Source organism: Acanthamoeba castellanii (assembly GCF_000313135.1).
Source record: "Acanthamoeba castellanii str. Neff unplaced genomic scaffold scf7180000084768, whole genome shotgun sequence".
NCBI classification, from domain to species: domain Eukaryota; phylum Discosea; order Longamoebia; family Acanthamoebidae; genus Acanthamoeba; species Acanthamoeba castellanii.
The window spans coordinates 237,982-252,579 of record NW_004457618.1 but is presented as its reverse complement, the minus strand read 5'-3'; the positions used below and the strand labels follow the sequence as shown (position 1 = coordinate 252,579).

The window sequence follows — 14,598 nt, the reverse complement described above, 5'->3', positions numbered from 1 at the left end:
CAGCAGCGTTTATGTCAGGAGCCGCAGCAGGACGTGGTCGCTTTGCCGGAGGAGCTGCCGTCGGTGGTGGCCGAGCCGCCTCGCATGCGTATGGCCCTGTTCCAGTCTTTGGAGCTCCCCACGGGCTTGTCCACCGAGACCGGCTCTTCTGAGGCCGGCAGGGCGTCGATCACCTCCCGCTTGATGCGCGTCGCAATGTTCACAAACGCTTCCTGCCAACGTTGGGCGGTGGAGTGAGCAAAGGGTGCGTGCTTGTGCCGAGCGACCGAGCGATTGCATACCTCCACATTGGTGCCTGCTTTGGCGCTGACCTCGAAGTATGGAATGTCGTACTCCTTGGCTAGAGCCTCGCACTTGTCTGCCGGCACCGCCTGTGCAGGGTTACGTTGATTACAAAGGTAAATCTCTGTTTCACGGCGCTACGGTCACAGAGTGGATCGCACCCGCTTCTCGGCAAGGTCGCATTTGTTGCCCACCAGCACCTTGAGGATATCTTTGCCTGCGTACTCAGTGATGTTTCGCATCCAACTTCGCACGCCTGTGCGACCATGAAGAACGAGAATGAGAGGGTTAGGGTTCCAAACTAACGAGTGTCCAACGTGGGAATCAGTGGAGTGCATGGGGTACTTGTAAAGGACTGCGCTGATGTGAGGTCAAACACGAGCATCACGCCGTGTGCTCCCCTGTAGTAGGCTGTGTGGTAAAGAAGAAGATCAAGGAGCAGTTGTGAGTTTGCAGTTGTAGGTCGAACAAGGTCCATCACGTCACAGATGCCAAGCAGAGGCAAGTGTACCAGATGTGATTGTGCGGAAGCGCTCTACCAGCCAGGGAGAGAGAGAATGGGAGTTGATCAGCACCGGGCTCAAGTCCACCACCACTAACGCGCAAAGGGTGGAACGCGCAGAGAGTGGCACCTTGTCCTGCCGTGTCCCATATTTGCAGCCGCAGTTCTTGTCCGTCTATCTTCATTGACTTGAGCTTGAAATCGATCCTGGTGGCAGTTCTGTGAGAGCACGCACCACAAACGCACCAAGGGGCAATGTAGGCGTACCCGATGGTAGAGGTGAACGAAGCGCTGAAGTTGTCATCAGCAAATCGCATGATGAGGCAAGTCTTGCCCACACCTGCATGTTCAGGTGCCCAGGACGGCGGGTGAGGGTGGTAGAGCTAAGAGAAGAAGAGTGCTGCAGCACGAGTAGTTGCACGTACCTGAGTCTCCGATCAGGAGCAGCTTGGGCTGGTGCTGGCCTGCTGGTGGGGGTCCTTGCATCTGCACGCACAAACAAAAATAAAATACTGAAAATAATGGCGTTCTTGATCTGCATAGCCTTCAGAAGCTGCCAGTGGTACCTTTCAACAGAGGGACCCTTTCGCTTTCGTCCGTTTATTCTTCTTCTCGGTCGGCCACAGGGCGAGCACAGGTCCAGCCTCGTGTGCTGTCCTTCGAAACCACGTGTGGTCTGTGTCTTGCTTGAAATATGTGAAAGAAAATGAAAAAGAAAAGTTAAATCGGAAAGTTAACCAAAATAGGAGGCGAAATATTTATAGAATGCTCAAGGGTTCGAGGAATTCTTGTACCGTTGGGTTCAATCGCTCTGAGAGAAGACTCCTGCTTTGCCGCAAGAGAGTGCAACATCTTGAACGAGCTGAGCTTGTGCTCATCGTTCTGGTTGGCCCAGTAAATCGATTGCGATCCCTCGCTTAAACAAATCGCGAAATTTACAAATTCGCGAAAATGAGCGTCACTTCAACATCCGCTACACCAACATCAACGTCAACCTCATCCACATCTTCAACGCCAAGCACACCGGTGGCCCAAGTCAAGATGCCAGCTGCACATCACCATCCACCGGCGTGGGCGCATTTCGTGGCCGGCGGTACCGGGGCGATGGTTGGTGGCGTATTGACGAGCCCGCTCGAGGTCGTCAAGACTCGACTACAAGGCACCTACAACAAGGAGGGCCTCGCCAACACGCAGCACCGATTCGGCACCCGCACGGTGCGAGCCCTGACCCACCTTCACGCCGAGGGCGGAGTGCGAGCGCTCTACCGTGGCATGGTGCCACACCTCGTCGGCGTCGTGCCGGCACGAGCCCTCTACTTCGGCACCTTCTCGTGGTCCAAGCGCGAGCTCGGCAAGCAACTCGAGCTCGACCCGCACGGCATGCTTCTCAACTGGCTCGGCGGAGTCGCTGCCGGTAACGTTACCCTTTCCCTTTGTGTGTTGCGTGTTGCGTGTCGTGTTCTTTTCCGCACTAACGCCAAATACACTGTCTTGTGCTCTTGTACAGGCGTCGTGACCATCACGTTGACGTCGCCGGTGTGGGTGGTCAAGACACGCCTGCAGCTGCAGGTGGGCAATGGCAAGGGCTCGGTGGCGCCCGGAACCGGCGTGCGGCAGTACCGTAGCGCATGGCACTGCGTGACGTCGATGATGCGACACGAGGGGCCGCGCGCCTTCTTCGCCGGCATGAGCGCCAGCTACGTGGGCATCAGCGAGTCCTCCATCCAGTTCATGCTCTACGAGAAGTTCAAGTCGCTCATCAAGCAGCGACGCGTGCGACAGTGCGAGGAGGCCTGGCAGCTCGAGCTGCAGCGACGGCGGCGCGCCCACACCGCCGCCGCGCCGTTCGACCACGACGCCGACCCCGAGCTGGTGCAGCTCAGCGAGCTCGCCCGGTCCGCCGCGGCCTCGTCCATCGGCGCGTGGGAGACGCTGGGCATCTCGAGCACGGCCAAGCTCGTCGCGTCGGTGCTGACCTACCCGCACGAGGTGGCGCGCACGCGGCTGCGCGAGGAGCGCGCCAAGGAGCTCTACGGCGGGTTCGTCAACTGCGTGCGCGTGGTGTGGCGCAACGAGGGCCTGGCGGGCCTCTACGGCGGCCTGGCGCCGCACCTGCTTCGCGTGGTGCCCAACGCCGCCATCATGTTCCTCACCTACGAGGCCGTCCTCTCCCTCTTTGATCCCTCCTCTTCCGCTACGCGATAAATACATCCAATTCCACACTGTCGCGCACCATAGAGTATCGTCGTCTTCGTCGTCTTCAAGTGAAACCTGCAACATCAAGTGGCGGAGGACTTCTTGGCCTTGACGAGCGCGACGACCGGGTCGCTGCGCAGAATGTCGATGAGTCGCTGCGTGAATTGGGTGCGCCATGCCCGGTCGGTCAGCAGGTCGTTCTTCATTTCCAGCATGACCACCGCAATGTCGCCCTTCCCCTTCTTCTCCGTCCAGCCTGCAAACAAACAAATGAGACATAATAATAATAATAATAATAATAATTAAAATCAAGAAAAAGAAAAGAGAAATAGGAGAGCCACCTGGTGTGCGGTCCTTGGGACCTTTGAAGGCGTCCTCGTCCCAGTGACCGTGTCGGTCGGCCGAGTACATGAAGCCCTCCTTGCCCGACCACGGCTCGTTCAGGCGGCACTCATACCGGCCTGATGACCACCACACGGCCGCCAACATCTTCGGCGTTAGTGATTGGTCCGTGTGCGGTGGTGCGTGCGTGCGATCAAACTAAAGAAACGGCACCTTGGTCGATGAATTGCTGCCGGATGGTCTTGGCCAGGTCCTCGTCCTCGTCGTACAGCACGCCCACCTCCACCTCGCGCGGCTGTCCCTCGTAGTTGTTGGTGTAGCTGTGGAGCGAGAGGATGAAGTCCGGCATCACCTTCCGCTGCAGCTCGGCCAGCGCGCGGTGGTAGGGGTAGTAGCACGCCTGGAGGCGGTCCTCCTTCTCCTGCTCCGACAGCCCTGCAGTCAAGGTTGTTGTGGTCATTGTTATTTAAGGTGGTTGCACACGTCAGCGCTGACGCGATGGGTGTGGCGGGTGCGTGCCTTGGTTGAGGTGGACGGGCTGGCCGTCGGCCGCGTCGCGGAAGAGTGTGGGCGAATCGAGCGGTCGGTTGGCGTCCACCAGCAGCCGACTGAATTGCGCGATGACCGCCGGCGCTGCGACCGCCGCAGACAACTCTCGTGTAAGCTCTGCATGAGTCAGCGGCCGCCACAGCACAACTGTGTTAGCAACACGCACGCACGCACACCGCACGAACCACACACGCGCACCGCACACGCACAAGCACACGCACGCGTTGAGGGAGCACAGACCTTCGGAGCCCAGGTCGAGCGCCCAGTGGGTGTTGAGGAGGCGTCTATCCTCGTCGGGCCAGCGCCAGGGTGACGGCATCAGCTGCGACGCATGCTCGCACGTCAACAACAGGCGGTACGGCAGACCACTGGTGTGAAAGAAATTTAAGAATGAATAATTGAAATTATATATATAGTATTTAATACTATTGTTATTCTTTTCATCTTACAACGATTATTATTCTAATTAAAATAAGAGTGTCAATGATTACCTTGGGTTGTCGGGAGAGAGAACATCAACGGCCTTGGCGCGCATCGTGGGCGAGGAGGAGATGCAACGGAAGAGACGAGAGGGAGTGGCTGCTGTGGCGGATAATTGATGGATGTGACGGCGACGGCAGGCAGCACCCTGAAGCACAACACCAGCCCTCCCGCGCATCTCTGGCTACCAAACAAATCTCCAGCTAATTATTATTTCTTATTTATCTTGTATTTTCATCGATATTTTCTTTATCTTCCTTTTAACTGCGCCCTTTTGACAGACACGGTGGTGGCTCGCCGATTTGCTTGGTGGTGCGAAGTTTTTCGGGATAGCTCGCCGACGATTTCGCACGGGTCGGATAGGCCAGGTTATATTCTCCGTAATACAGTGTCGGGTCCACTTTTCCGGACAGTTTCATTGTTCTTTATCTAGTCGCACAGAGAAGAAGACGATGTCGCGGTCCGTTCGTGCGCACCTCGCGTTCGTGGGTGTGGCGGTGCTCGTGTGCCTCGCTTTGGCCCTGGCTCCGGCCGAGGCCAAGAAGCCCGCATCGTTTGCCGATCTTCCGCTGGCCCAGCTCTTCGGAATCAAGGGAAAGGAGAGCGGTGGCACCTGCGTCGGATGCACCCTCAGTACCCTCCATCCCCCCCCGTCGCTTTCGTTCTTTCCGCCTCCGGTCTTTTTAATCTACTTATTTAAATATTTAGTTTTATACATATTTTTGTGCACCAATTAATTTTGTTCGCAATATTCACAATTTAATACGTGCACTTCGTTTTTCCCACATGTCCGTAAGTCGTGGGAATCATTGAGCAGTTGGGCGAGGTGCGCAACGAGACCGTGACGCAGACCGTCGAGAAGGTGTGTCAGCTTCTGCCCGCCGGACTGCTGCGCACCACGTGCGACGAGACCATCGCGCTCTACGGCGCCACCATCATCTCTATGCTCGGTACCACTTTGCCTGCCTTATGCCTGTGCGTGCGCACGCATCAACTCTAACACGCGCGTACACACGCACCATCGCACACGACGCACAGAGAACCGATACAAGGCTGACGATGTGTGCTTGAAGATCGGGCTGTGCTGGAACGCCACCTGCCGCCTGTTCCCCAAGAGCGGCACCTTCACGCCGCCCTCGGCCGCCGAGCGCGAGAAGATTCTGTCGACGTGGAAGACCATGTCGCTGCTCAAGATGGTCGACATGATCAAGCTGAACAAGAACAACAACGACAAGCGCGACGTGGGCGAGTCGCCGTGGCAGTGGATCGTCGACTACATCACCAAGCTCGTCAACAGCCACGGCCCGTGGTACGATCTCGACAGCGATAAGTTCGGAGGTACATGCTCGCTACGCCTGCAACGACCGCACACGCCGCCCACACCACACGCGGCCGACACGGGTTGGCTTACGCTTGGAGTGTGCAGCGTTGACGCAGACGCTGAGGGGCACGTTCTGGCGCGGCAAGGACTGCAACGACTTTGCCTCCGACATCTACCCCGGTCGCTCGAAGACCAACCGCGGCGTACGTCTTCATTCTCTAGCGAGCACCGCGTTTTGATCGTTTTGTGTGCCATCCTGCGTGTGCGGTCGTATGTGCGTGTGCGTGTGTGGTGTTGTTTGCGATAGCACTCACACTTTTTGCCCACACCAGCCGGAGTTCGATCACAACTGCAACGGCATCTCGGGCACCGACCCCCAGGGCCGCTCGTACGAAGACCTCTACTGCGCGGGCACCAAGCAGTACGGCCTCGCCGTCCTCGGTGACTCGGCCAGTACCGTCTCCCTCCCCAACATGCGCACATTCCTTGCATACCGCAACAACACCTTGCTGACGTGGCGTCCGCCCAATCCCCGCGCGCAGCCGCCCATTTCCACATCCCGCCCGAGTACGTGACGGCGAGCCTGATCCAGGACAACACCTACCACAACATGCTCGACATTCTGATGGACGAGTTCGATTGGCCCATGGCACGTACACCACTGTGATGTGTCGACACAAACTATGCGCTCACGGCTGGCGTGTGTGGCGTGTGTGTGGGCACAGATGTCGACAGCGACTGGTTACATGAACCTGACGTGGCCTGGAACGCCTCAGGGACCCATGACCTCCATCTACCAGAAGATGAGGCAGCGCAACCTGTGCATGCACCGCGGTACCGCCTCTCGAGCAGCGCAACTGAGAGATCGTTAATCTGCGAGCCTGCCGCGCAGGGCCTAACTCGTGTCGTGTGTGTCGTGTCTTGCGCGCAGATTTCCAGAACATCGGCGTGAACGGCGCGCGCACGGGCGCGATGGCCGACGAGATCATGTTCACCCTGGGCAGGAACCAGAACACCGATCACCCGCTCATCCTCAACTATGCCCTCATCGGCAACGGTACATTAAATGCCCGCCGTCGTTCTTTCCCGCTTTTCGCTCTTTGCCGCTTTCGCTGTACGAGGTGCTCACGCTCTTGTCCCTCCGTGGTCGGTGCAGATGTGTGCAATGGCCACTACGGCACGGGCTCCATGACGACCCCGCCCCAGTTCTACGCCAATGTGATGCGCGGTACGGCGAGTTTCTCTCTGTGTGTCGTGTGTGTCGTGGCGTGTGCGACGATGATTCTGATATTCGCCTCCTGCAGCGCTCAACCACCTGGACACCGTGCTGCCCGCGGGCAGCCACGTCGTGTTCACCGGCCTCGTCGACGGTCGCGTGCTCTACGATGCCCTCGCCAACCGCCTGCACCCTCTCGGTTCGTCGTGTGCCCACCTCGCCGCACACGTTACACTACGTGTCCAGAAACTGACCGTGTGTCATGTGTCTCGTGTCGCGTGTGTCGTGTGTGGCACGCATGCAGGCCTGTTGCACGGTGACGTCACCTACTCGCACTACTACGACTTCATGAACTGCCTGCAGACCTCGCCCTGCTTCGGCTGGATGAACAGCAACGCCTACTGGAGGAACGCCACCACCGCCAGGGCCGAGGAGCTCAACCAAGTCTACTCTCAGGTTCCCCCCTCAACCGCACACACGACGCACGCACGACACGCACGACACGTGCTGATCGTCTCTGGTCTGGGCGCGTGTAGATTATTGCCAACCACACGTTCAAGAACTTCGATATGTACTACTTCGAGCCGCCGCTGAAGGCCGTGATCGAGCAGTGGAACAAGGCCGGCGGCGAGACCTGGCAGCTCATCGAGCCCGTCGACGGCTTCCACCCGAACCAGCTGGCCAACGCCCTGTTCGCCGAGTACCAGTGGGGCGTGCTGGTCAGCAAGTTCCCGCAGCTCGTCGGCGACATCAACCCCAACAACGCCCAGATCCTCGCGCGCTTCGGTGACCAGGGTACGTGACGGCACACGCAACACGACGCACGACACGCACCACACGACACACGGCACACAGCACACTAACTTGTATGATTCCCCCGCCCCCCACTGTGTGCTGCAGGTGGTTACTGAGTGCTGTGGAGCTGATGTAGTGGGCTATGTTGCATAAATCATTGTTGTTGGGCTTATGCGATGTTGATGAGGTTGAGGGCGAAGAGGGGCAGGTCGCGGTAGAAGCCGGCAAGGCCCTCGCTCGCCCAGATGTGCCGCACGCAGGCCACCACCGACGCGAAGCGGCCCGGCTCGGCCAGCATGCGGTTCCACACGATGATCGCCGGCACCTGCAGGCCCACTGCACACCACCGCCGCCTAAAGCCTCAGCCAAAACGCGCCCTAACCCCCACCCACCCAGTGGCGCGGCTTACCCAGCACGAGGCTGCAGGCCGAGCCCGCGGCCGAGCTGATGGCAAATAGCCGGGCGCGATCCAAGATCACTCTGGCGGTGGACCGTTCTTCGCGCTCCTCCTACACACGGATTTCACGTTTGAAAAAATCAACGCGTGCGTCGTGTGTCGTGTGTCGTGTGTGTCGGGTGTTGCGTGTTGCGTGTACGTCGTAGAGGGCCGGATCTTCTCTGTTGTTTTCGGCGTCGCTGGTGAGCCATCCCAGCGGCTGCGGAACGATGCCCACCTTCCCTCGCACCGCTTCAACCAGACGCACGCTACATCCGCGCACCACCGTCAGTCAGTCATGACGTTCACTGTCAGCGACACCTCGTCGCGTTGCCATTTGCATTGGCGTTGGCGTTGCGACGTACAAAAGTACGTTGAAGACCACGACATCCACGATCTTGGCCGGCAGGGCGAGCCAGTGCTGCCTCCCGAGGGCCGAGGTGGGCAGCAGGCTGCCCCAGCCCCTCCTGCACCACACCCGATTGAAGAGCGCCCGTCAGTCGGTCATGACCAGCTCTCAGCGTACAAGATTCATGCGCACGGCGGCGGGAGTACCAGGTGTCGGTGTGGAGCTGCCAGCCGAGGATGGAGAGCGGGAAACCGATGACGGCGGCCCCGGTGAAGCCCCACAGTGCGCTCGTCAGGCTGATGTCCGATTCGGGGTCGCGCAGCTGCAGCTGAGCCGGCGTCATGTGGAACGCTGTCACCACAGCACCAATCAGCAAACAATTACAATAAATCATAAACAACACTCAACGAAGCAGTGGTGGGTACTGTCGACGCTAACGCCCAGGAGGGCGCCTGCGTAGTTAACGGCGCAAATCTCCAACAGGTCGGTGGCCCTGGATGACGGTAACCAAACAGGTGTTAGGCCAGCCCATCACACTCGAGTGGCCGGCGATAAAGAAAAAGTGGCGTGCCGTACATGAGAAGACCAAACCGCGTCCAGTTTCGGCTGGTGCGCCAGGCCTCTTCCTGCGTACATGCGCGCGTTGTGTGTTGTGTGTTGTGTGTTGTGTGGTGTGAATGTGTTGTGTCGTGTGGTGTGTTGCGTGTATTTCGTGTTAGCACGCAATTTGAGTGTCGGGAAGTGGTGGACACAGCTCCCTCGTGCCTTCCAGGTCTTGACGGGCGAGCCCACCACGCGGTCCCAGGCCGACACCGACGGCGGTGCCGGCGGCCGGTTGACGGCCCGCACCCACGCATTCCATCCATTGCTGTAGGCCATCAGCACTGCACGCAGCGGGGCCGCACGAGGTGCGCGCGCTGGGTCAGTTGGAGAGTGGACAGTTGATAATCAGAAAAGAGAAGGGGGGCGAACAGGGCAGTGCGAGGACGGAGAAGGCGGGCGAGATCATATCCAGGGTGGTCATGAGTGAGTCGGAGAACGGTCGCGGTGAAGCGTCAGCGCCTCCCGCGCCGCTGCCTGCTGCTGCCGTGCGCGTCATGGTGGTTCGACTTGTGCTCGCCCGACTTCTTTTAGTGAATAATATTCCAAATAGATAAAACAATAATTAAATCATATTTTGTCCCTCCATCTTTCAAAGAGAAAGAACCCAGACGGACGGCCATGGCATCTGCGCCTCCTCACGAGGCTGCATGTCTGGCGGCGGAAATCGAAGGGATCGTTCGATGTTTGGAGGTGAACATCGTGGGAGACAGCAGAAATGGAGGAAGGGGCGGTTATGAAGCTGAGCCAGGAGACGAGAAACCGGCCGCGCTACTGCACAAAGCGCTCCACGATCTACAGGAGAAATTGAAAGTCCAATTTGCGATGCAGCGCCGACTCGTGGAGGAGAAGGAGAGCCTTCAGGCCACCGCGGCCAAGTACCAGGAGGAGGCCGATCAGCTACGATCCCAGCTGCGCGATATGACCGTAACGTCATCATCCTTCCATCTTCGTTAAATCCTGAAGATGTACCTGCGCTACTCGATTGTTGCTCACACTTGCTATCTTCTTCGCCCACCCAGACGGTTGGCGTGTCCCCCTTTGCCTGTCTTCCCGAGGAGCTGGCCCTCCACGCCTTCTCGTTCCTCGAGATGAAAGAGGTACAGTCATCATTGGTCATGTCGTGTTTACGTTGCGGTGCGCGTGTGCGGTCGTGTTGGTAGCGACAACGACAACACACATAGTAGCGTATTGACATGGTGGTGGTGCCCCGCCATCCAAGGTGTGCACGGCTCGGTTGGTGTGCTCGCGGTGGTCCGTGTTGGGGAACGACGAGGGTCTCCTGCAGGTGCTCGTGGCCAAGCGCTGCATCCCGCCCGCCCAGCCCCGCAAGCCCGTCATCGTCGAGCGCGACTGGAAGTGGCTCTACCTCTCCCAAAGCGTACGGCCGCAGTTCTCTTCAGCTTCAGAGGCCACTCCTCCTCCCCTGTGCCGTTCTCACTCACTCACTTTCATTTGTTTTGCTCTTTGTCGCGCGCTGTGCAGCGAGTGCTCAAATTGGACGCCGAGAAGCCTCCGGGCGGCGTTGGCAGCGCGCGGCTCGCCTCCGGTGCTCGATACGACGGCGAGTGGAAAGGTGCGCACACAGGCCCGCACCACCGCACACACGCAGGAGACTAATCGATTCGGTTTGGTTGGTTGGTTGCAGAGGGGAAGGAGCACGGCTACGGCATCAAGTTCTGGCCAATCGTGGTCGACACCAAGCCGCAGGGTGGCGAGCAGGACATAGCGGCCGCGTCGTCCCTGCCCAACGCGACGGCCGGCGATGGCGGGGAGGGCGCCGGCGGTGATACCAGCGACGCCGACGCCGGTCAGGGCGGCAGCGGCGAGGAGAGCGGCGGGTCCAGGAGCGCGCCCCACCCCGCCTCCTCTTCTCCCCGGACGAAGGAGCCCAAGACCAGCATTGTCGAGTACGACAGCTACGAGGGCATGTGGAAGGACGGCTGGGAGCACGGCGTCGGAAAGTACACCTGGTATGTGTGTGCGGGCGATGACGTGTTTGCTAAAGTGACTGTGTGTGTGGTGTGTGGTGTGTGGTGTGTGGTGTGTGGTGTGTGGTGTGTGGAAACTGGTTTTGACTCAGTGATGTGTGGTGCTCCAGGGCTGATGGAAGCGAGTACAAGGGGGACTGGGTCGAAGGCAAGCGCAGCGGACAGGGGAATCTACGTGTGGCCAAACGTAAGCGTCATTTATTCTCGCATCACACACACACACATACACAACACACAACATACGCGACCCGCCTAAGTTGTTTGTGATGGTATTCCTATCTGACACGATGCTTTGTCTATACTTCCTCAGCGGAGCACGTACACGGGCGAATGGAGGGACGGGCACCAGGAGGGCTGGGGAATCTATCGGTGGCCATCCGGCAGTCTCTACATGGTTCATAACCCCCACTTCCCTTCGTCACTTTGTCGTTTCCTCCTCTCCACAGTTCGAGCGACACGACACACGACACACGACACACGACACACGACACACGACACACGACACACGACACGCTCTAACCTATCTGCGTCACACAGGGAATGTGGAAAAATGGTAATCAGGACGGATGGGGCATGAAGCGCTGGGGCGACTCGTCGTGGTACGAGGGCGAATGGTCGGACGGCCAAAAGCACGGCAAGGGCACCTACTCCTGGATCGGTACCGCCCAATATACACCATTGCCACGACCCACGCACGCGACGTCGCGCGCACTCCTCCGGTGCCGAGCCTGTCCTAACACTGCTCCCATTAGACGGGCGACGATACAAAGGCCAGTGGAAGCACGGCAAGAAGCACGGCGTCGGCAGTTACCTATGGGTAAGCCACCACGCCCGCCTCCTCCGCATGCGTGTAGGTGTGCTGATGAGACACAATATGCGATGCGCAGAGCGATGGTACCACGTACGAGGGCGAGTGGGACCTGGGCCTGCGTCATGGCCGAGGCGTCATGCGGTAAGGGCAGCCTGATGTTTTGCAGATCGTGTCGTGTCGTTGGTCGTGTCGTGTCGTGCGTCTGGGTCTGAACGTCTCTGTTGCTCTTCGATTCGCATCGACGACGGACAGATTCATCGACGGCTCGGTATTCGACGGCGTGTGGTGGAAGGACAGACGACTCAAGCCGGGCGAAGACGGCTCCGCGACAGAGAAGGAGAAGCTCACCTACGAGAAGCCCTACGACCACTACTTCTGCGAGCCCGACGACTTCTGGGAACAAAAGTACTTGCGCTTTATGTAAGCGTGCGTGTGTCGTGTTGTCCTGGCCTTGCCGGTACTCAAATGGTCTCCATTTTGTCTCCGTTCGCCAGGTATCGAGCAGACATCGACGCGCGGGCAGCCGAGCGGCGTTTGGAGATGGAGGAGACCAAGCGGAGGCGAAAGGAAATCAAAAAGCACTGCGCCGAGGTTCGTTCGAGTCTTCTTCTTCTTCTCCCTGTCAAGCTGTGCTCTACCTTTACTTCTCCTCTTCTCACACTGTGCTGCGCGACTCTCTCTCTCACACACACCTCAGATCCAGAAACGCTTCCAACACTACTGAGTGCGCTGGTGTATGTCGACCAGAGGTCTGTATTCTTTTTTTCAACTGCTATGGGGTCTTGCCCTACGTACACACCACCTTCATCCGTTTTCTCCGCTCATCACGACGGACACTACGCCATGATGACGGACCGGTCATGATGATGATGATGATGTCCCGATGTCAACGTTGGCCGTTGGTCGTGGTGAGGATGGCGGTGATGAGGGAGGAGAAGGGATGATGGCGCCGTTGAGGATCTCGAGGGCCATCAGCCGGCGGTAGTGCGGCATGTCGCGCTGGTGGACGCGCGACACCGGCAGCCCGAGCGCGCACGATCGCGCGATCATGCACGCGAACACCCCGCAGTCCGAGCCGTTCGTCTGCCTCGGGCACTCCTCCGCCCGGTTCCCCATACACCACCTCCTCTCCTCCTCCTCCTCTTCACCATCATCGCCTTCCTCACCATCATCGCCACCGTCTTGTCGCTCTTCTTTCTTCTTCTCTTCGCTTTTCTCTTTCTTCTTCGCTTCTCTCTTCTCTTTCTCTTCTTGGAGGAAGTAGGCGCGAAGTCGGTCGAAGCAGGTCGGGTTGGGCTGGTGGATGGAGTCGTAGTGGGCGATGGTGCCGGCGGCGGGCGCGGCGGTGGCCAGCGTCCAGTGGATGCCGTGGGTGTGGACCGGCACGACGACGAGGTCCATCGCCATCAGGTCCACGCGGCGGGTCCAGCGCGCCACCCGCGCGTGGCCGCCCTTCGCCAGCAGCGGGTAGAAGAACGTGTTGAAGAAGTGGCATCGAAGCGGCCTCTCCTCCGTCTCCTTCACCTCCGTCTCCGCCTTCTTCTCTTCCTCTCGCTTCTCTTCTGCTTTGTCGTTGTCGTCGTCGTCGTCGCCTTCGTGATGTTGGTCTCGATCGTGGTTGTGGGTACCTGCTACGCTCTTCTTGGTTCGCGCGGATTGCTGTTGTATGCGCATTCGCTGTTGGGCTTTTGTCTTGGCCTTGCGCCTGGGCCTGTGTGACACTGTCTGGTGCGCACGGTACGGGCAGTCAGTCAAAAACCGCACACGCACACGCACCGCTGCACACGCACACCTTGTTTGCTGTTGTTGGCTGTGGCGATGGGGACGGCGAGGGTGCAGTCTTGGAAGCCTGCCACTCGTTGTATCGACGATCGCAGTGCTCCTGCAGGAGGTTCATGTAGTAGTTGATGACCTCGTCGTTGAGCCACTCCTCGGGCTGCAGCAGTCGTATGTCCCGCCTGGCAAACGGGATAAATAGTTATTACTCTTATTATTACTTTTATTATTAAATATAAAGAAATAAAACAGGTACCTGTGGATGGGGATGTTGAATTTGGTGACTAGGATCTCTTCACTGGAGCCCTTGCCGAACGCGGCAGCCAACCTGCGCTCATATTCTTGACGGAATTTGTAGAGATTATTGCTCTTTTCCGCGTCTCGTTTCCTGCTCTTTCTGGTGTATGCCTTTCTATTGGTGTCGCCCGCTTCTTGCTTGCTGAGCCGCAGCCGTGCCAAGCCGTCCGCCAGATCCTCAGCCGCCTCCATCCCTCCTTTTTCGTTTTGTTTCTCTTGAATTGAAAAAAGAAAAGAAGATAAGCTTGAAGTAAACTCGAGCTTGTGCTGGTCGCGTTCACTGGGAGAAGGGCCATTGGTGTGGTACAGCTTGAACGGTTCGCTGCAGGTGGTTGGTTGATGGTTTGGTGTTTGGCCCACGCGTTAGTCAGTCCCTCTTGGCGTCGTTGCGCAGACGGCGGCGGACGTCGATGACGGGAGCCGCGGCGAAGGAAGTGAGGCCCAGGCCTCGCAGCCAGCTGCAGGTGAGCGGGAGCGTGACGCAGTGGAGGTGCAGGTGGGGGACCATGTTGAATGGTGGCTTGGTGAAGGCCATCCTACACAACAATAACGCCACCTTTAGGCCAACGCCTTTACGCAGGGCGAAGGTTGCATCGTACACGAAGGGCTGGCTTCTTGTTGTGAGGTGCTTCTCCAGAACCTTTCGCCCGACCTG

The 14,598-nt window shown here is 58.5% G+C and overlaps 7 protein-coding genes across 7 annotated transcripts; 3 read left to right on the top strand and 4 right to left on the bottom strand.

Moving 5' to 3' along the window:
• Positions 1–14: 14 nt before the first annotated feature.
• ACA1_253150 (RAB8D, putative) lies at positions 15–1,270 on the bottom strand (the record flags this gene model as incomplete). Its single annotated transcript, XM_004367538.1, has 7 exons — positions 15–212; positions 282–371; positions 444–538; positions 628–693; positions 915–1,003; positions 1,052–1,124; positions 1,210–1,270. The coding sequence occupies 7 exons, from the start codon at positions 1,268–1,270 to the stop codon at positions 15–17; spliced, it is 672 nt and encodes a 223-aa protein (XP_004367595.1).
• Positions 1,271–1,888: 618 nt separating this feature from the next.
• ACA1_253140 (mitochondrial carrier protein Rim2p/Mrs12p, putative) lies at positions 1,889–2,989 on the top strand (the record flags this gene model as incomplete). The annotated part of the gene is made up of 2 exons (XM_004367537.1): positions 1,889–2,198; positions 2,292–2,989. The coding sequence occupies 2 exons, from the start codon at positions 1,889–1,891 to the stop codon at positions 2,987–2,989; spliced, it is 1,008 nt and encodes a 335-aa protein (XP_004367594.1).
• A 74-nt stretch (positions 2,990–3,063) lies between these two features.
• Positions 3,064–4,406, bottom strand: ACA1_253130 (N-formylglutamate amidohydrolase; the record flags this gene model as incomplete). The annotated part of the gene is made up of 6 exons (XM_004367536.1): positions 3,064–3,236; positions 3,343–3,441; positions 3,536–3,743; positions 3,858–3,955; positions 4,112–4,239; positions 4,363–4,406. The coding sequence occupies 6 exons, from the start codon at positions 4,404–4,406 to the stop codon at positions 3,064–3,066; spliced, it is 750 nt and encodes a 249-aa protein (XP_004367593.1).
• A 397-nt stretch (positions 4,407–4,803) lies between these two features.
• ACA1_253120 (acyloxyacyl hydrolase) lies at positions 4,804–7,691 on the top strand (the record flags this gene model as incomplete). The annotated part of the gene is made up of 12 exons (XM_004367535.1): positions 4,804–4,984; positions 5,149–5,301; positions 5,390–5,689; positions 5,778–5,875; positions 6,005–6,125; positions 6,215–6,325; positions 6,408–6,506; positions 6,604–6,729; positions 6,829–6,900; positions 6,977–7,087; positions 7,193–7,344; positions 7,425–7,691. The coding sequence occupies 12 exons, from the start codon at positions 4,804–4,806 to the stop codon at positions 7,689–7,691; spliced, it is 1,791 nt and encodes a 596-aa protein (XP_004367592.1).
• Positions 7,692–7,852: 161 nt separating this feature from the next.
• Positions 7,853–9,567, bottom strand: ACA1_253110 (uncharacterized protein; the record flags this gene model as incomplete). Its single annotated transcript, XM_004367534.1, has 9 exons — positions 7,853–8,019; positions 8,093–8,192; positions 8,280–8,357; positions 8,493–8,586; positions 8,675–8,790; positions 8,901–8,961; positions 9,045–9,094; positions 9,219–9,352; positions 9,441–9,567. 9 exons carry the CDS (start codon positions 9,565–9,567, stop codon positions 7,853–7,855), a joined length of 927 nt encoding a protein of 308 aa, XP_004367591.1.
• Positions 9,568–9,893: 326 nt separating this feature from the next.
• On the top strand, positions 9,894–12,594 carry ACA1_253100 (MORN repeatcontaining protein; the record flags this gene model as incomplete). The annotated part of the gene is made up of 13 exons (XM_004367533.1): positions 9,894–9,995; positions 10,091–10,168; positions 10,357–10,449; positions 10,554–10,644; positions 10,717–11,041; positions 11,170–11,236; positions 11,370–11,453; positions 11,597–11,717; positions 11,812–11,876; positions 11,947–12,011; positions 12,123–12,275; positions 12,365–12,461; positions 12,568–12,594. The coding sequence occupies 13 exons, from the start codon at positions 9,894–9,896 to the stop codon at positions 12,592–12,594; spliced, it is 1,368 nt and encodes a 455-aa protein (XP_004367590.1).
• A 134-nt stretch (positions 12,595–12,728) lies between these two features.
• ACA1_253090 (Ulp1 protease family, Cterminal catalytic domain containing protein) lies at positions 12,729–14,135 on the bottom strand (the record flags this gene model as incomplete). The annotated part of the gene is made up of 3 exons (XM_004367532.1): positions 12,729–13,581; positions 13,697–13,828; positions 13,903–14,135. 3 exons carry the CDS (start codon positions 14,133–14,135, stop codon positions 12,729–12,731), a joined length of 1,218 nt encoding a protein of 405 aa, XP_004367589.1.
• Between the last annotated feature and the right edge of the window lie 463 nt (positions 14,136–14,598).